At 39.2% G+C, this 20,309-nt stretch overlaps 1 protein-coding gene across 2 annotated transcripts in view; it reads right to left on the bottom strand.

The window, feature by feature from the left end:
* Positions 1-20,309, bottom strand: part of SPTBN5 (spectrin beta, non-erythrocytic 5) — a 98,844-nt gene that overhangs the window by 46,523 nt on the left and 32,012 nt on the right. For both annotated transcript variants that reach the window (XM_080593746.1, XM_080593747.1), the window contains 9 exons: positions 19,598-19,714; positions 18,756-18,919; positions 16,997-17,129; positions 16,018-16,163; positions 14,937-15,051; positions 12,822-12,932; positions 11,521-11,700; positions 7,767-7,970; positions 6,432-6,581 (listed from right to left, as the gene is read on the bottom strand). In XM_080593746.1, coding sequence (XP_080449872.1) covers positions 6,432-6,581; positions 7,767-7,970; positions 11,521-11,700; positions 12,822-12,932; positions 14,937-15,051; positions 16,018-16,163; positions 16,997-17,129; positions 18,756-18,919; positions 19,598-19,714 — 1,320 coding nt within the window. The remainder of the gene's footprint in view (positions 1-6,431; positions 6,582-7,766; positions 7,971-11,520; positions 11,701-12,821; positions 12,933-14,936; positions 15,052-16,017; positions 16,164-16,996; positions 17,130-18,755; positions 18,920-19,597; positions 19,715-20,309) is intronic.

Raw genomic sequence — 20,309 nt, 5'->3', positions numbered from 1 at the left:
ACAGCGATAGATGGACACCATGAACCCTCTGTGTGTCTGTGAGCTGAGGACGCTGTGTGAGTTGGTATGTTTGTCAAAAGGTCATCAGGGCATACACTTTTTAGGGTGCATGTTTCCTGGGAAGGCCTCAAACCAGATCTTGCCCAGTGCTGATGAGTGGAAAGCAATCCTGAACAGCAAACTGGATTCACTGATAGAGAGAGGTCAGCTCCAATCCCCACAGGGTGAAGAGGTGGACCAGCTATATCGGAATCATGTGTTCTGATGAAGATTGTTGGACTTGGGCTTCTTCTAAATTCTCTTACCACCTGGATAGGCACTGCAGTCCAAGGGGTGGCAAGTATCAGGGTGATTTTGGAAACCTTGTGGTGAGCAGGTGTTAGCCCATCACATGGCGTCTTCCCAAACTCTGGCCTTGATGAAGGGTGGTTCTGAAAGACAATCAGCTCTGGATCTAAATCGTTGCTTGTGACCTCATTCCCATGAGCTGGATTTTCTCTTCCAGTCAGCGCAGCAGGGGACAGCCAGATATCTCTGGAGACAGACTCCTGGGGAAAGCCAGGATACTTAGAGGAAGTCACATGAAACCTCGTGATTTGAAGGGCTGGAGACCCACCTGAAGGGAAGCCTGGTTTTGGTTTCTGGGATCCTGTTGGGAGACCAGCCGGTGTTTCAGGCACCTTCTCTAACTGTGGCATGAGAAGACTTGAATGAACATGATTGCTTCCACGGGAATCTGCTCGAAAAGGCTTTACTGTCAAGCTGCAAGTTGAAATGTAAAGCTTCATTGAAGCATGGAGGTCTGGCATTTGGACATTACACTGACTACAGCCTTGTTGAAGTGGGAGAGAATCACAAGGTTCCAAGGATGCATGCCGATTTTTGCTGTGGACTGTTGAAACAGCTGGAATAGCAGACAGATCAACATCTAGGCGTGATGTCCAGCTGGGTGGAGCTTTGCAGGAAAGAACATCAGAGGGCAAAGATACAGCAAGCTTCAAGGGATTGTTTTTTTCGGGAGAAACATGATGAACGCTTCTATCTCTTTCTGAATATTGCTTGTAAGATGCAGGTGTTGACCAAGTGCCAGAACCCCCATATCCACAGCCCTGAGGGTCTCTGGGAGGACTGGAAAACCTGGATATCTTATCAGAAGGATCAACACCGTGAGTGGTGTTCCCAAAACCTTTCCTCCGGTCTGCGTGTGCCAGGACGACATCTAGCCTTGAACAATAAGCTCCAGAAGATGCACTGCTTGGTGATGACGCACTGCTTGGTGATGAGCTGGCACTTCCTGGAGCCATCTCTGCAACTGATTGACCAGTGGGAGGATGCCAAGCTGATGCTGGCATCTTTTGGAAAGGCCTGTCCCGCACAGCAGATTCAAAAGGAGGAGGTGGGGTCATTTTGCTGGAAGACAGAATCACTTCTGCAGTGGAGACATAGACGTGTGCAGATGAAAGTTTGCAGTCCCTGCATGACATTCTGCAGCTTAGTCCTAAACGATGCAAAACCAAAGCCACAAAAGCTTGCCTTTTCCCCTGTTTTTAAAAGAAACTCCTAATCCTTTTTCCTTTGGTACTGGAAATTTCCATTCTTCGTCTGAAGCAAAGGAATGAGAGCTTAATAAACATTCTCCAGGAAAAAAATGATTAAAAAAAATCCACATTCAAAATAAAACCACATAGCTCTTCTAGTACTGCTACCACCACCTATCACGTCTGCAAAGTGATATGAGAGTGGGATGGGCAGAAAGATAAATTACGGAGCATGAGGCTCTGCTCCCTGAGTGTTCTGACAGTGAGACTGCAGACAGAGTAGGAGGGAGCCAAAAATGCTTGCCAGAGACAGCCTGTGAATTTGCTGTTATTTCATCCATGAAAAAAAGGAAAGCAGCTAACCTGAGCAATGCATCTGCTGCTGTGAAAAGATTAGAAAGGCACAGAACGTACAGGACGCTGCTTCTGCTCAAAGCAAAAATGATTTTTTTCTTCCTTCTCTTTTTCAGCTGTTGCTTGTCTGAACTCCGAATGGCAAGATCTCAGTTTGCAGGTCTTAGGAGAGTTTCCTACAACAGTTCCATGCAATGGCACAACTGAATTAATAATAAATAAAAAAAGATAGATGTTTGCCTAATTTTCTCCACATGTGCTCTATTTTCTTTAGCATAGAACAATCTTAGACTAAATTCTGCCGAAATCCTTCGAAGGTTTAAGTAACTTGGATGTAATATAAGATGCTGGCATGAAGTCAAACCTGTCACACTGGCACAGACAGCGAATGAGAGAGCAGTTCTCGGTAGCAGTTCTTAAACACTCCTCTGTTGCCTTCTTTCTTCCCCTGTTCCTTGCTGCTGGGAGAGACTTGGTCTAAGGCACATGAAGTTCTGGGAAAACAGGATCCAATAATTATGGGATGACAGGAGCTGCTCTATACACACATTTTGCAGATGTCCAACAGCAAAATGCATGTGACTTGACATGAGCGTTGCCTTGAACACAGAAGTCAGAAGAAACACAAGGGGTGGAGAGATTACTTACATTTCTTTGCCTGATGGGAATTCTTTTTGAATGCATGTTTGCTTCTGTCCATTCTCAAAGCAGCAAATGACAAAATTCCCATTGGGAAAGTGGTTTAGGAGTTTTCAATTGATGTCTTGGCTGAATGCTTTTTGAAACCACATTTGAAAGGGCTCCTTTCCTACCCTCCTGCCTATCTCCCTAGGGAGCAAGTCTGCGTCACTATGCAGCCATAATTTAACTCCATATAGTAGTAACAGAGCTCCATCCAAACATAATAGATTCCCCTTTCAATTGTTTTTCAAATGCAGAGAAGTAAAATACAAAAAGTGAACTGAGAAACCTCAGTTCACTGTCCGATTGTATTTATTGATCCATAAGGCAGATGGCAGCACCTGCAAAAGCTTTGTAGTTCTTGATATTCCTCCCTCATTCAGATGGGAGTTTGGCAGCTCGGGAATAACCTGTTTGAAGAATTATGACACAGAGAGACAAGAGAACAAAAGAAATACAGGAACTCCAGCTGTAGATGAATCAAAATAGCATTGGCATTTCATTTCAGGGCCAGGCTAATGCACTGCATATTAAGGTAGGAGTAGAAGGAGTAGAATCCAGAAGGCAATTCCTTTCTGTTCCTCCATGAATAACAGAAAATGGTCCTCTTCTTGCAATAATTTTCTTTACTGGTTCCATTCCATAAATTCTTCAAAAGATACAGTTTAATTTGTATGCAAACTTGTAGTCTCTGGCTTTTCATCAGTGCAATAGCCTATGCTTGCATCCCTCTGTATTTACACTCAATGTGGACTGACACTACCCTGGACTTTGAGGTGATCACCAACATTTCCAGGTCTCAAAGCAGTAAAAGTGACTTAAAGTCAGCAAAATGTGGTTCAAAATGAACAGGGAGCAGTGGAATTTGTGAAGTATGGTTTAGATGTGCTTTCACTAATACTCCCTGGTTTGGAGGCAAGCTGATGTTCCTGGGCAGCTGCCTAAAAAAACCAAGATGGCAAGAATGGACATGAGAGGAATGAGTCATCATGATGGAAGAAAATAATTCCTGAAAGGAAAGCTGTTCACAATATTGGCCTAATTAGTGCATCCAGGAGTAGTGTGTGTTGAAACTCATCCTGAATGCTCACAGCTCATTGAGGATCTCTTCGTTTGAATCTCTGGAGATGAACAAATCCACCTAAGAGCACTTACACATTTTCTGGGCTAAATCTAAACACCAAACCGTAAGTCTCTTCTAGACATTGCGATAGCTTGGTGATAGTAGGGACAGTGTCAGTGAAGGAGACATATGGCTGACTATGATACCCAGATTACCAATTTAGAAATCCACAGTGTTCTGAAATTCCCCTGGTAGACTTCAGGTAGATATTTGGCCACTAATTTCAATTTCAGAGACATTTGTCTATATGGTGCATGCCACTGTGACTTACTTTTCTATTTTAAACCAGTAACTCTGTCAGCATAAAACTGTAATTCTTGTCATGCACATACCTCTCACAAAAGCAATAGTTCTTCAATCTCCAGAGGATTAGATATAAACAGAAAAGAGAAACAAAAACGTTTATGAGACTTCTTTCCATAGCTGGCGTGTTCTTTCCAACCTCAGCATTCTTTTTTAATTTTTGTTATTATTTTTTAAATTGGTTGCAGAGAGCAGTGAAAGGAACATAAGGAGCACACAAGGATTGTGGCTCCCTTATTCTCTACACCTGCACAGACGAGACCAGTTTGTCATCATGCCTCTCTGTTTATTTTCTTGTCATTCTCCATGACCATAAAATGCTGTCTGTGCAAAGGGATGCTGGGAGGGACAGCGCATCCACACCTTACTGCTCTACTTTTTGAGCATTTACCCACAATGAGAACAACTGAGTACCCAGATCCTTGGAATTTCTTAGAGAAAATGCTACTAGAGAAAGATTCTGAGAACAGAGCTGCCCATTATGTTTCTCAAAGTCACAGTCTTCATTCTCAAGCTTTGCTTTGGCTGAAGAAACTTGTGGTAGAGGCAGACACTGTGGCTGACCCCACCATGAGAATTTACCCAGTCTATGATGAAAACCCTTTTTTTTGTCAGTCTACCTCACAGCATGCAGCAACAGTAAATTCACCTGAACAAAAAAGTAATGTGAACTGCAGTTTACCTGTACAGAATATGCTGGGAGCATACTGAAATTGCCAGGTGCAACCCTTTTCATGTAAGTGTAATATAGTCTTTCACAATCAGGACTCTTGACTGAGGGCGAGAAGAAACACTAGCCCATAGCAGCTATTGTATATATTTACCTCTGAGGTATGTACAGAAAAGCAGATGCCATAGTCACAGTGCCTCTGCATGCTGGCTGATCATGTTTCACGATAAGAGAAAGAATGCAGTTGCCAAAATTTTGTGGAGTTTACATTTTCCCTGAGGATGCTGCCCATGTAGGAGTTTAGCAATGTCATGTCACTGCTTGGAAGGGAATTGAGAGAGATATAATACAAATAGTGCCATTTGTTAATTAAGTAACAACTAAACATTTTTAATTGGTAGAACTATGTATTATTTTATTTCAGGAACTTGAAGCTAGATTAAATTCTCTTGGTTTCATGTCTCAGCACAAACTCAGAATGCAGAATGTATTTGCCAAATATACCCCTTGTAGGAAATCACAAAGATACGCAGTTCGTACAAGCAAGAAGAAACAGAAGAAGGCTCAAAGCTCACATGCCCCAAAGGGTTAAAAATGGGCATGGCACAGTTCAGTGCCACTTTTCCAAAAGGTTTAGTGTCAGTGGCAAAGCACTGGTGGGAATCAGAGAAAATTCAGCACAAACAGAAAAACACTATTTTATGCTGCCAGTGGTCTTGGAGAACTAAGAATGATTTGTCCTGAATAAGAAATGACGTTGAGATTCAAACTCCTTCAGCTTTGCTTCAACCCTTCAGTTTGGCAACCTTCATCACATCAATATGATTTGTAAGCCAAGTTTCAGCACAGTTACAGCAATCTATCAACTCACGAATTTGCACAGAGTGACTGGAAAGGACACTTGATTTCTGCGCTCCCAGTTTTGTAACAACGAATGTCAGAACTCTAGCTGAAACTATTTAGATAGTTCCTATGAAGCCAGGGAAGTTCAAGAAAGAGGAAAGACACTTTAATATTGGTGAGAAATATACTTCACTTCAAGAGCTGCAAAATGATCATACTAAGAACACCTTGCTGGCTTTGCATTAACTATATCAACCCTCTCTTTTCGAGGGAGGCCTTTTCCCACTAGTTCATCTTTCTCTACTACATCAAACAAACTACTATTCCTCATGGTCAAATTCTTTCACAGTTGTTCTCCTCACTGTTATCAACTCCTTTGCAGACTGAGAAGTCAGTTCCTTCCTGTTCCTGGATTAACTCTGACTGTCAACATCCATTTTGCATTAGTTACATTTCCCCAGCACTTTCAGCCTGAGAGGAGGTTTCCAGCAACACCTGCAAAGCAATCTTTTTGTCCATTTTCAGACCCTCTTTACAATTCCCCTTTTTTTTCTGCAGCCTACAAAACAATCTGCCAGTGATTAAGCAGTTGGTACGCTAAGATCTCTCCAAAGCTGACTAATACTGGACTGTTGTCTCCCTCTTCTGTCTTATATGTTAGCTCTGACATTTATTTGCAATTAGTTAGCTTTGGGGCAAGGACTATCTTTTTGTTTCTATTCCCCACCCCATAAGAAAGGGAGTTCTTGGTAAATTGCTAGTCTCCAGATACCATAATGCAAGTAAAAATAAAGAGTGTCTTGTCTATACACAGACCCATGAATTTTAAGTGGTAGCTGCACAGTAATGTCCCTTTTAGTATGGAAGAGTTTGAAAGCCAAGAGTCTAACTTCTTGTTTCAAGTTTGTAATTCACATACCTCTTGTGAGTTCAGAAGCTTGTCCAGGTGATTCCAATCCTTGTAGAACATTTGTTCTTGATGTACTTTCTCCAGCCACTTCTTCTTCTGTTTCCACTCACTGTATACATTCTCCTTCTCTTCCAACAGAGACTGTAGTTTCTGCTGAATCTGAAAACAATTTCCAAAGAAAGACTCATGTTGGTCTTTATACCCCATGGACGAGGGTAAAATGGTAGGAAAAGGATCAAGTGGAGCGTTGGATAAACTCCTAAAATTGCACCAAAATTATCAAACAAAGAAAAGTTGAACAAGTTCCAGCACTTGTATTTGGGCAGAGAGATAATCAGAGAGGTGCCTCATCTCAGGAACAGAGGAATGACTGTTACAGCATACATAGTAGTACAAGCCAAGAACAAATAAAGGTAACTGTTTCTCCAGTGTACCTTCTGGAATCAAATCCTACTTCTCCATTATCTTTAGTCATAACAGTGCAATTATAGCACTTCAGATTGGGATAGGACAGATACTTAAATAAATTGTTAATGTAGCATACTACGCTATATTCTGCTAATATATATCTTAATCTTAGATTTTTCAGCTTTCAAACTCTGTATATCCACAGATCTTCTATAAATGATTATCTCTGCATTTTGTCTACAGGCAAACTAGATTCCTAGTTACTAGTTATACATTGCAGCATTCGATGAATTTTCAGGATTAGTCAGATGGAAGAATAATTTGCATGAACTCCACAGTCTTCTGAAGATATTCAAGTGATGTTATTGAATTGCTGGAGAGAAGTAATCTAGTAGAAACAATACTATGAAAATTTTAGAAGCTGTCTGTAATGAGTAAACAAGCATTTTCATTTCCATCTTTCATGTCTTGGGAGTTAATACACCAGCATAAATGCTACTACAGAAAATATTCCAACTGTTTTAAACTCTCTGATGTGCTTGTTTTCATTTTTTGGTTGATAGGTCTTTGTCTAGTCTGTCTGGTATGGTTTTAGAACTGTGATATGAAACAGTATTTGTGTGAAAACCCAGTTTGGGAAGCGTGTAGATTTATCTCCACTGCTCGGAACATACCAAGCTTCTCCAATAAGCCCAGCTTTGCTGTGATGGGCCCTCAGGAGATGTTAGCACTCATCTACTGGTAAGGTAGGAAATGGAACAGATGTCTCTTTGCCCAACCTAATTAACACACTATGGCAAATGTAGGTCATGCATATTAATATGAGTGCATATATGCATTTGTTTGCTTACAGTACTGTATAGTACAGAATGATAGTTACAATTGTGTTGAGCAGCTGAATGTGTTTGACTTTGAACTCAAAGGAGTTTCAATTACCTCTTTTGATCCTATTTCCTCATCCTGCAAGAGTGACTGTCCTAGCTGTACAACATGATTATACTTCTCTTCTCGTGCTTCAATCTCTGACAGTAGCTGTTGATGCTGGGTGAGTCTCAGGCTGCTAGTAGATAGGTCCCGAATAGTCTCCTTGGCTCTCATTTCCCTTATTATTTCTGCTGTCCATGAGAAATAGTCCCACACCTGGAATCCAAGAAAATGTGAAAGTTGAGGTTAGATCCCAAGCTTGGGTTATCAGACAGGAAAATCATAGACTGATGTTCAACTTTAAGTGAATAAAATGTAATAAAATTACAGAAATGAAAGAAAATATTTAATTAGGACTTCTAGCACTGCTATGAACTTCAGCAAGGGAGGATAAAATGACTACAGTAATTTCTATGTACCATATTAAAAGAAATCATACATGATTTGTAATGTCATAATCATACTGTGTCGTATCACATCAGTGACATTATAACATTTATTGCCCTTTAGTCCATCATTCCTCAAGCATTTCTCGCAGTTACTCCTTCACATATGATTAAACAATATATCACCCTACATTTCTGTGCATTAGTTTTGGCTAAACTGAGTCCACTCAAAACTCAGATAGTAAACATATTCAAAAATAAAAGAGAGAAATAGAATTTTCAGGTGAAAAACAAAAGGAGCACACTAATAAAGGTGGAAAAAAAGTTCAGAAAAAAATGTTTAAGCGTATCAGGTATGCAGATTTAGCTCCTGGCTTGTGGAACTATGACAGATTCACATAGAAACACAATTCTGGAAGGAAAAAGGATGTAGTGCTAGCTTACATTCAAAATCTGACGAACCAATAAACACATTTACAGTATCTTAAAATATCTGAACTATTCAGCTGAAGCAATTATGACCAAGAAAATTCTTTAACAAACCTCTGAGAACTATATTTGGATTGCAACTGACAAAACTTGTGCAAGTAAAAATAATTGGCCATTTTTGGTGAGCTTTTTTTCTGTACTTGATTTATAGCACCTTCATCAGCCCATTTTCTTTTGGTATCCCATTTGACTCTGCAACAGGTGCTGTGCCTTTATGTATCACTTCATTAAAAAAAAAACAGGAATGCAAGGAGCTGTACGGTAGATTGTATGGAATGATTAAGTTTGATTAAGTTTCATTCTAGTTTGTGTTTGGATTAGTTGATTTGATTCTTAGGTGGTGAATGGTCTTTTAGTTTCTTAGTGTATTTTAGAAGACTGTTACAGAAGACTGTAAGTGCTGAAGGCAAACGCTCTTTTAGTGCAGAGAGAGAAAAATTTCTCCTGTGAATAGTTGCTGGCTTTTCCACTGAAGTAAAATACATAATGGAAATAGCTTCTTGCCTATTCCATTTTACCAATGGATTCTATCTCTATCATTAAAATCTGGTACAGCTCAAAGCTGGTGGGGAACCAGCCAGACAGGAAGGAAATAGTTTCAGAAAAGGACCACAAAATTGAACTTGGCCAATTTGGAGATTCTGAGAGTTTAGGCTTTAAGCCAAGATACTTCTTTTCCTATAGCCAGGGAACATCAATACTCAATGACTTCCTGGTGACTACCTTTCGTTCAAAGGGGCCCACATAGTGCACATGTTGGTGTCATTTTGACTTACAGAACTGTAATTCATGCACAGCTCAGTGTCACTGAACACACTGACAGTGCACTTGGCACAGTGCAAATGTCTAAGACTCATTGAGATTTAAGCTAAGCATTTTGAAAAAAAAATCCATACATCTCAGAATACTTAATGCAAATGAACTAGTCAAGAGCCAACAAGACATTATTGGACTGGCAATGCCAATGATAGACTCAGCGTCATTCAGAAACACTTCAAGTCTACAACTGAATTCCAATTCCTTGACAGAGTTTCATGTAAGATTTGGTGCCCTCCTGCTGTTACTGTGTGCTGTCAGTTAGGGCCAGCTTTGCTCTTTAATCAGAGCAAGATCATACTTGATGGGATGCAAGGAGGTACACTAGATGATTATGCAGAATTCTTACTTCATGGAAAAACTTGATTTATTATCTGCTTTTTAATCTATGTACAACTTCATAAAGAAAAAAGTCCCATGGACTGTGTGTGAAATATATCAATGAAAAAAAAAAATCAATGAAAAAAACTGGCCAGCTGTCCCTAACATTATCAAAGCTTGTGGACCTCTTGGCACAGCTGGAAGAGGAAAGGGACCAAAGATGCCTCTGTGTGCTCAGTGATTTGGGGAACTGTTCTACAGTAAAGCTGCACTAACCTACCCTTATTGCTGCTGTGATTCTTAGAGCTATTAGAAATGGCTACATGATCCTGCCTTGTCACATCTAGACAGAAGGATGAGACCATCAAATTTGCCAAACCAGCTCTTCACTTCTTCAGGAATTATTGCTGGGAAAGGTGAAAATTGAGAGCATCAGGAGTACTTCTACCAGCAGACTGACAACAAAGAGACAGGGAGATACGTGAGGCATAACTCTATCTAGGCATGTCACTAGGAGTGCAGTCACCTGTTTTTTTCATTTTGTAGCCTTTCCTGTTAAACACTGATGGATTTGTGTATTTTTTTTAATGTACTCACTGATAAAAGGTTAACAATGCATGATGAAAGGACCCACTTTGCCAGAGTAAGAAATGGGTTATAGGTTTGCCATTCAGATAGGATTCATGGCAGATTTCTGACAAAATTCATATCAAAGGTGTTTGTATTTTGTGTGGTTCCAGCAAAAAAGAGCATCCCTAACAACAGAACTTTGTATTGGAAGTCAATAACTAAATTTATGGCATCAATTATGAAAGAAATCAATACCAAAGTGAACTCTGAGTAACTCTATTTTAATGAATAAATCCATCAAGGTCCATCTCCTGATCAGGAGATGCATATTATATTCTGCATATCTCAGAATGCATATTAGAAGCTTGCCTTGTTCTTACTATCTTCCCTAGGTCACTGTCAGAAAAAGGATGCTGGACAAATAAGCCTTTCACCTACACCTGTAGAGCTACTGTAATTTTTCTTAAGTCATATTCTTACTCATTTTATCTCCTCCTTGACAGTTCTGCACAGGAAAATGAAGTCTTAACAGTTAAAAAAAAAAAACAAGAAAACAAACCGTTAAAAAAAAAAAGAGTTCCAAAAACAGCATCCTTTACCTCTAAGCCTCTAACCACACAACGTATCTGTGGATGAAATAAGACACATAATGCTGATTTTCAATGCTTTTAAGAGATTTAAAGTGGATTAGCCTTGTGTACAGAAACCTCTTGTGCTAACACAAAAGCATCATGTCCAATCTTATAGTGGTCTTAATTTCAGCTCACAATCTTAAAATGAATTTATGTGAAGTGTTATCAAGGTGAACTTATCCAGGTTATTCTCTGCTTTCCAGCAAACATGGAAACAGGATACAAACTACCAGAGGCAGCTTTAATTGACATCAATGTTACACCTGGAATGGTTCAAGAATATGGGGAAAGCAAAAGTATTCTAGAAATCCACATCAGCAATTACTTCACCTCCATATGAAGCACAGGAAAAGAATAGCCAGCATTAATATGAAAAAGGATTGGCTTTCTTCCCCATATCATATATGGTATTTAATAAAAGAGGACACCCTTGCTGTTTTGGTACTTGGCACTGTAGTACTTGTACCAACAACTTACTAGTATACCCATGATTGACACGCATTGAGGGCAGCCTTCCCCGTGTACGAAGTGACAAAAGGTAGAAGTGCTTACTAGTGCCTGAAATTGGTAAAGCTTGTGTGCTTTTTCCAGAAGTTTCTTACGCAGTTCCACTTTAGATTTCAGAGCCTTCCAGTTGGTCACTATTGCCTGCTGCTTTGCCTTCAGGTCTGCTACCTGCTTCTTTGAGCAACGGGTCAGCACATGATCTGCAGAATGGATCAGCTCCTGCAGCTATACAGAGAGAAGAAAGAAGAGGGTAGGAAAGAGAGTTATAGAGATTCAGCTAATATTAGGAAAATTGTGATAAGGGCTTTGTTAATTATACATCAAATTACAATTCAAGCCACATTCTCTGACCTAAATTTTCTCATGTTGAACAGAAGTATCCCTAGTTTCAGTTCTATGGAACAACAGTGACATCCAGTGTTTGCTATGGCTCATCACAACTGTGATTTTTCAATTAGACAGATACATTTACTCTTTTTTTTTTTCAAATCATAGTTAATATATAAGCAATGCAAATAATAGGTACCTATACCTTGTTTTCCCGAATGACAGTATAGATTAACTGTAACTACATTCTGTTCATGCTCATCTCATCCTCTTTTACCTTTAAAAGAAAGAAGCAGCTGGTGGTATCAATTTTAGCATTATCTGCAGTAAGGCCAAGAGATGTGGCCACTGATAAGTGATGCTGGGATAGCTACTTCAATAATCTCAGTATAACACACATTGTGTTAACTATAGCATTACATTTGCAAAACAAAGGGATAAAAAGTCTCCTAGACATGAGGAAGCTTTCTAAGCAACAGCTGTTTTCATGAGCTGAAACTTCATAAATTTGTGTAACAAGCCTTATCCTTCTTTTCTTTCTCACATTCCAATTCCCAACCCACTAAACTTGGTGAAATTTCCAGACTGTTGCCCCATCCTTCTTTCTGTAATCCTCTATAGTCCATTAACACGTTTTGTGTTCAATCAGTCTCTCTACTTATTAAACAGATTCTGGATTTTTCCTTGTAATCACCTGGAATGCTTTGAACAAGGTGGTACACATCATAAAGCTTGGCATAATCATACATTTCAAATAGCATCAAAAACATCCTTGTGAATCACTTCAATAATCAGCACTCACTATAATTTGTCCCTTATTTGTAAGGTTTTAAATGACCTACTTTATCGTTGCCCACAGACCTTGAACACATTAAAATAGCAGGAGGCTCTGAGAAAGAGCCTTAAGGTTTACCAGGCTTTTATAGATAAGTTCATAAATGTAAGTAATTGTCATGTTATGATTGTCTTGGAAACCTTGATTTTGGGTACACATTAAAGACCACAAATCACTTTCTTACCTGCTGTTCATTCCCAAGGAGCTCATGCTCCAGTGCCACATGGTTCCGAAGCTGGGTTTGCACACCCCTCATGTCCTTTGCAATACCATCTGGAATACTTTTGGACTTCTCCTAGCAAGGGTTAAAATCAAAGCAAGCTTTGTTAGTTACTACTTATAAGTAAAACACATTAGAGGTCTACTTCAGTCACTCTGTGTATGCACACTGCATGGATAAGGACTACCATTCTGGGTTATCCAACGAGAACTGTAAAAGGAAGCCATTAGGGTTCTGTCCTAGCATATCTGTCCTAGTAACTCGCTGGTAAGCATCTCAGTGATTATGCTACTCAGCTTCACTGTGAGAGATGAAGGTTCAAGTGTTTCCTTGGTCAAACAATACAAGAGAATGTCTTATAGGCTTGGGGCTGTGAATCAATCTTCAATAGCCACTGCAGAGACATATAGTGAATTCTTAAAGTAGCACTGACAGATGGTAGTTTCAGGCCATTCTTTGGGACACAGGTGGTCTATCTGTGAATCATCTTCAGATAAAAATTTAGTTATACTCATCCAGGAAAGATAAGTTAAAAATGGAATACATGCAAAGAAGGATTATTGTAAAGATGAGAGAAACTGAGTGATCATCACACAAGAGGAGACTTAAGCATCTCTTTAGCTTAACAAAGGTTCTCGGGGAAGATTTAGTTGTTACACAGACGTGCACTGGAAATGCTTCAAGCAAAGAAAAAAAAAGCATTTCAGCTGCAGGACAACGCTGTCACTAGACTGAAATGGTTGGAAACTTGCTCCAGGTACATTTAGATGAAAATTAGAAGAACATTTCAAACCACTGGAGAAGTGCATTTCTGTAACAAAATCACAGGCTTGTTTGGGGTACCAGCAATGTGTCTTGGTGCTGTAAAAGGAGATGCATATTGTAGTTGCCTATTTACAGCACGGCAGTTGGTCACCTAAGAGAGATCTACTACTATATTCCTACAAGAAAAGGCATTCCCTGCTAGACATCTGAGCAGGGAACATAGGAATGGATGGGCATAATGACTGAATTTTTCTCCCACTCAGCAATGAAGTTTATTAACAGGATATGATGCAAGAAGTGCACACTGTTTACCTGGGCCAAATCCAGCATAGGCATAAACCAGGAGTTGGTTTGTGGAGTGTTTCTGAACTGTCACTTGTCACAGCTACAGAATTAATTACTTCATTATTACAGTTAAATATGTGCCAGGTTCTGAAAACCTCAGCTGGTATATAGCGGAATACATTATATTTGATTTTCCATTCATAACAGGGAAAGAAAACAGGAATAACATTATTGAATAGGGTAGCCTTTGCCAGTACAAGCAAGTGGAAAATCTACTGCACTTCACCCAGCAAAGCTCTGTTGCCTTGCAAACAGTGGAAGCTCTGTTGGATTGCCCCCTCCTACACACACCCACATTAGGGAAACCATACCTCTCAGTACAGCAAGGATGTGGTTTCTCTCCAGAAATTCAGATAAAACAGAGAGAAGTCTGAAGATTTTCACTGGGACTTTGCCCGCCCCCCCCCACCCCCTCCTGGGAGTCCCCCTACTGGGAGTCTAAAATTATTACCAATACTGGCCACTGGAACAAGAATAAAAGAACTCATTTTTGGCCTATCTTTGCATTGTCACATGACTGCCTGACACCCTTCCAAGTTAATGGTTGCTGTAAACCAGACCAATGCCTTTTCCACTGGAGAGTTCTTTCTTCAGCACATAAAGCTACAATGGTGTACAAAGAGGAACAGTGAGGCAGTAAACAGTTTCTTAGTCAGGCTTGATGACTGAAAACAATATTACTATATGCATTGCAATGTGAGACAACTTAGTTCAAGCCCTGGTCTTCTTGGCTTCTCCCACAGATCTGCAACTCTAGCTGTACTCAATTTCACCAGTGTTTCTCCTGAGGTGACCAGTCAGGTGTTTAAAAATTACCCAAGAATTATTTTTGAGCACTTTGAGTAATCAGTTTTCTTACAGAGATTTTTTAGAAGGCAGCAGTAAGCACGCTGAGAATCTTAAGAATACTCCACAAACTAAGCTGAAATGTATGTTCTCATTATGAGAGACTTTCCCAATATTTTTTACCTCAATATGGGCCAGAGCATCTGTCAGATCTTGGTAACACTTGTGAATCACCTCGGCATCTTTCAGCCGCTCACCTCGTAATCTGGTAATTTCCAACAGCTCCTCCCAGGAGTTCCTAGGAAGGAATGAGGGGAAAAAGAACACATGTAAGACATGCAAACTAGAAATAAAGGAGATTAATGGTCTGAAGAAAGACTAAGAACAAGTTCTCCTCTTATTTTTTCAGTCCTGCTATTAAATTCTGTTGAAGTGATTCTCTGAGGGGCAGCACATCTCTCATCCTACTCTGCCCATGTCCTCCTGTCTGCTCCAGGCACTTAAATTGATGCCTACATAAGGGCACCCCTCTCCAATATGCTCTTCGGGTTTTATATGCTACAGCCTTTGGCAGCTATATGGGAGAAAGGGAGGAAGATAGTGGGAAGAAAAACTCCTGAATGAAGCACATGCATGAAGCTCTAAAGATGCATACAACAGCTCCTCAACTACATGAAGCTGTCCCCCTAAAACTTCCGCACCAACACGGACACCAAATGGATGACCGAATCAGGTTCTCTTCTGATTGGGCTCAGTACTGCCAGGGCTCAGTACCATGCTTAGTTCTACAACTGACAGCAGGATTTGGAGGACTGAATCAGACCCAACTACTTGTTCATCTTTTTCTTTTGGGCCAGCTTGGACCAATGTCAAACATAAGGGGTTCAGAACATCTTAGCAGCTGCAGAGCAGTTATGGGATTCAAGCTCAAAAGTTAAAAGCAATAAAGATTCAACTGAACACCCAGCCCTACAGTTAGGTGATTCTGTTTCAAAAGGCAAAGGAAGTTCACTCACCCCTTGTTTGCAAAGCACCTCCAGTGCAGTTTGCAAGAAGGCAAATCAGCAAATAGATAATGTCTGCATTATAGTAGCTTATTTTTAAATGAGGCCTGGCAACTGCCCTCTGTCAAGTGAGCAAACTACGTATTTTACAATTAGAGAACTGGGTGGATGTACCTTACCTTTTTCTTATTTCTTCCCACTTCCTTTTCAAGAGTGAACTGAAAGGACAAAGCATGATAGAGCCAACACAAGTCTCCTACCTTAGTTCTTTCTGCTTCTGACGGATTTCACGGGACTCAGAATGCCCAGAGTTTAGCAAGCTTTCTGCCAGCTGCTGGCAAGTCACAACTCTTTTCCCAGCTGCTTCCAATTGGTGTTGGAATGTGTTATATTTGGCACAAAGTTGCTTTTGAAGAAAACAACAACAAAGGTATTTTGAGAGTTGCTTTTTCCAAAACATATCTGCTCAGCTGTCAGAGAAACAAGTAGCAAGCTGACCATATTCAGAGATAGAGAAACTACAGAGGAGGGTATCAATGACTGGATTTTACCTCCAAAGACCATGAGGAGCTACAGATTGTTAGCAAAACATGAAGTCTGTGATGCAGATAGAAGGCAGAAACATGATTACCAGGGATAGCAACAAATGTTTATTTTCAATGTACAATGAATTTTAATAAATAATACATTTTTACTTCATGAATGCAAAAGCTTATTTAATACTTTAAGTGAATACTATAGTCCAAGTTTAAGATTTAGGACACAACATATTTTGAAATAAATGTTAAAAATGAGGATTCCAAATGGCTATCAACTTCTAATGGGCTGACTTTATACTAGTTTCTGTGCCATATAAAAAGGTATAGCTGTAGATATATCTGTTCATTAGTATTTGTGATGAAAAAATCCTTAATGTACACCACATTTAAATATCTGGCTATTAAAAATAGGTTTCTCTTTGAATCTCTGAAGGCTTAGGCATTTTACTGTGCAGTTGTTTCATGCAGTTCAGGTCCCACAGTAACAAGATGCAAGTATCTAGCAGTGCTGCCTGCCTGTCATAACCAGTCAGTCTTTCCCGCTCACCCTTCAACCTTTTCTTTCCCTTTCCTGTCTCCTAGTGATTTATACTTAATTCTTTCTTTATCTTTTGAGTTTTAAAGGACAGCCTTAGAATCTTTTTACAGTCTGACTGCATATAGTTTGCTTGTTTTTAAGATTGTTGCTCAAAAAACTCACCAAGACATGCTCATAATCATTTCCATAGTCTTCAGAGCTTGCTGCTTGTTTCTGCTGAGTGATCCAGTCCTGCAGATCTTCGTATTCCCGTAGGAACTCATGCAAGGCAAGAGTCTCATCCAGCTTCTTCCCTCTGTTGGGGGAACGAGACAAGGACAAGACAATACAATTAGATGGTGGGAATAAAAGTGCAGGGCAATGAATAACTTTCTTCCCACTGATCCCCAAAGCGTCTCATCATCAAAATTCACTGTCTCTAATAAAAGAGCTGACTTTGTTTCTCACTGGAAAGGACAGTTGTAGGATGACAGCTGTCAGCCAGGTCAGACTCACTGGCTGAGGTTTCCAGAAGAGCACAGTACCTTGCTGAGCTCTCTCCCTGTTCAGTTTTGTTTGTTTTTAAATGAGAATACCTTTTCTTTTGAACCCGTCTTTCTAAAGATGATTGTGGTACTTATGAAAATGAGAAGGAAATCTAACTAAAGTTGGTGCACCAGGAAGGCAAGTGCTATGAAAGACATTCTATGTAATTCAGCTCACATTACACATGCAGCAAAACTGCTGCAACTTGCTGCATATTTATGATTGCCTAGAGTATCTTATAATACAGCCTGACACACTACAGACCGTACACAGTAAACAAAATTCTAACTTTCCATCTGTTAACACTGCCTTTCATTGTGCAAATATTCAAGCAAAGGTGAACCTTGTCTGAATCACAAATGTTCATCACAAGACACGGAGCCTGCTCAGAGTGTCCATCCCACCAAGGGGAATGCAGACAGGAGGTACAAAGCAGAGCACCAATAAGGCACCAGGAGACCCAGATTAATGTTAAGCATGAAACAACACAGAACATTTCTGCATTCAACATACTCAAATATTTTATTATTTCTAGATCATTTATTTCTCTGAACTTCTAATTCACGGGAATTTCTATTCATGCTTCTACTTTTTAAATTGTAAACAAAATAGAAACAACAGGTAAAACATCAGCATTACTGTGGACTTAAGTATTCCAATTTTCAGACTCGTTTATTTATTATGCTACTTGCAGAGCCCTATTCCTTTTCTGAGTGATTTTTTTTTTTTTTGTGGAGCAAAATCCTAAAATGTCCAAACAGACATTTGTTCATTCCCAACAAGCTAAAAGTATTTTAAAACCCTGGGTACAAGAAAACTGCCTTGCTATAAGTTTTTATTGTAATAATAGCAGAAAGGAAGTGAAATAAAAAGTAAATGACTCATTCATGAACAAAAGCCTTCCTATACTAACACTGCCACTGGGCATAAAAATAAGTGTAACTATAATTGCCTCTCTTATGCTATGTAATGAATCAAGTCATTTTAAAGCAACACTAAGGAAACCTTTTAAAAACAAATCTTCCCCCACCATTTGATAGCAGATTCCAAATAAAAGGAAAATCAGAATCTGGCATCTCAGGTCACTTTAAGGAGGACGATGAAGTGTGAAGAGGAAATTTGGAGGCTTCAAATCCTTAATATGCAGTGAAAGTCCTTAAACAAAATGTAGAGCTTTTGCTTAGTAATAATAAAAAGCTCATAGGTGCACTGAATTCAAATACAGAAACAAGCAATTTCTTGCATACAGTTAGAAAAAGTAGAGTTGATAGATATGATAAAAATTCTAGTGAAGTAACTGGAAATATTCTTTATTGACTTCAACAGGCTTTGAATCAAACCTAGGATCCAGGGGGCAATTTAGATTAGAGTCAGTTATGTATTTTCTAGTTCATACCTTGCTGCTGCTAGTTCCTGCAACTCCTGCAGTCTTGCGTGAACTTGTTGCTTTGGTGCATCAACCTCAACATACTGAATAGAGCCCGCAAGAGGAAGATTTTGGGCACTTTCACTTAGTTCTTTCAGCAGGTTTTGGTAAACAGCAATCTCATGCTGCAGTGCCTGGCAGAGAGAAGAGTGGAATGAGAGCAACTTGTTCAAGAGTTCCACTGTTTGAAATTTTGCACCAGCCTATGGTGTAATTGATGAGACATTAAAAGAGAAGAACATGACTTGAACAATTTCAGATAATTTTCTATCAATATTTTTTGGAAAAAAAGAAAAGGTACATAAAATCAAACAAATTGGATGAATGAAGACGATTAGAAATTCCTGATACATTTTTAGGCAAAGTATTCCTGGAATAATAATACTCAAACTGTATCTTTGATTCTAGGAAAAAAAAAAAAAAGCTTCTCCATGCATATGTCGAGACTGAAAAGCAGGTATCAGATCACAGTTAGTTTGGCCTCAGAAAAATAAGATGAGAATATTTATCATTCTCTTTTTTTGCCAAACTACTGTTCATTCAGCACTAAAGTGTGTTTCTTGCATACCATAACATCTGTATACTACACACATGAGACTCTCAGACTCTCTTATTCTAGAGTATGCAATGCAAAGGAGATCCTAGCTCTGTTAAAAAACCTGTTTGGCAATGGATGCATAAATTCAAATCTTATAGTGGAAATTCCTTCTCAAAGCAACATAGGAACTCAGTTCTTTCACTTATCCACAATCACAAACTTGGAACATTTCTTATTTAATTCTTCAAGAATTACTAAAAAACTTTTGAAATACCTTATTTTTCTTGAGGAGTTTCAGTGTTCCATCTTCATCCTTACCATAGTCCTTGCTGGTCACAAGCGGACGTTTTTCTGCTATCCAAGTCTCCAGGTCTGAAGTATTCATTAGAAACTATCAGTTAAAGAGAAAGCAAATTAACGTCTACTTCAACTTCCGTAATACTCATATCATTCTTTTGATCTAGTAAATTTGAAATGGAGACCTTACTACAGTAAGGTCTACTGCAATGTGATATTGAATAACAAATAAAGACTATTTAATCCCAAGAACTACTATTTCACATGAACCAGACTAAGTTGCAGGATTCTTGGAAGAAGCTGGGTCTTATTTCTACTAAGCAGTGAAGCCAAGGAAGACTATGTTAACTTTGCAAACTCCCTGAAAAAATGCTTTCTAAATTGCAAATGGAACTTGGTTCTAAAAATGGTTCTAAATGGAACCTCTTATAAGGATTTTATATGTACTGCCAGAGCAACAATTTATATATGTTGCTCTGTCAAATCATATGAAGGAGGCACAGATGGAAGATTTCCATGCAAGATAACTGAGATCTTTTCCAGACATCAAAGCTCTGGCAATAAGTTTCTAGTTGTCTTACTTTTTTTTCTTCACATTGACATTCTTATTTGATTTGTCTTTTACTAATGGTAGGTGCTAACAATGGGATATTTCTCCTTCCACTTTCTGAGAAGTTCAAATCACCTAT

Source organism: Anser brachyrhynchus (genome assembly GCF_964034855.1).
Source record: "Anser brachyrhynchus genome assembly, chromosome: 5".
NCBI lineage: Eukaryota > Metazoa > Chordata > Aves > Anseriformes > Anatidae > Anser > Anser brachyrhynchus.
This window is presented reverse-complemented; position numbering and strand designations above follow the sequence as displayed.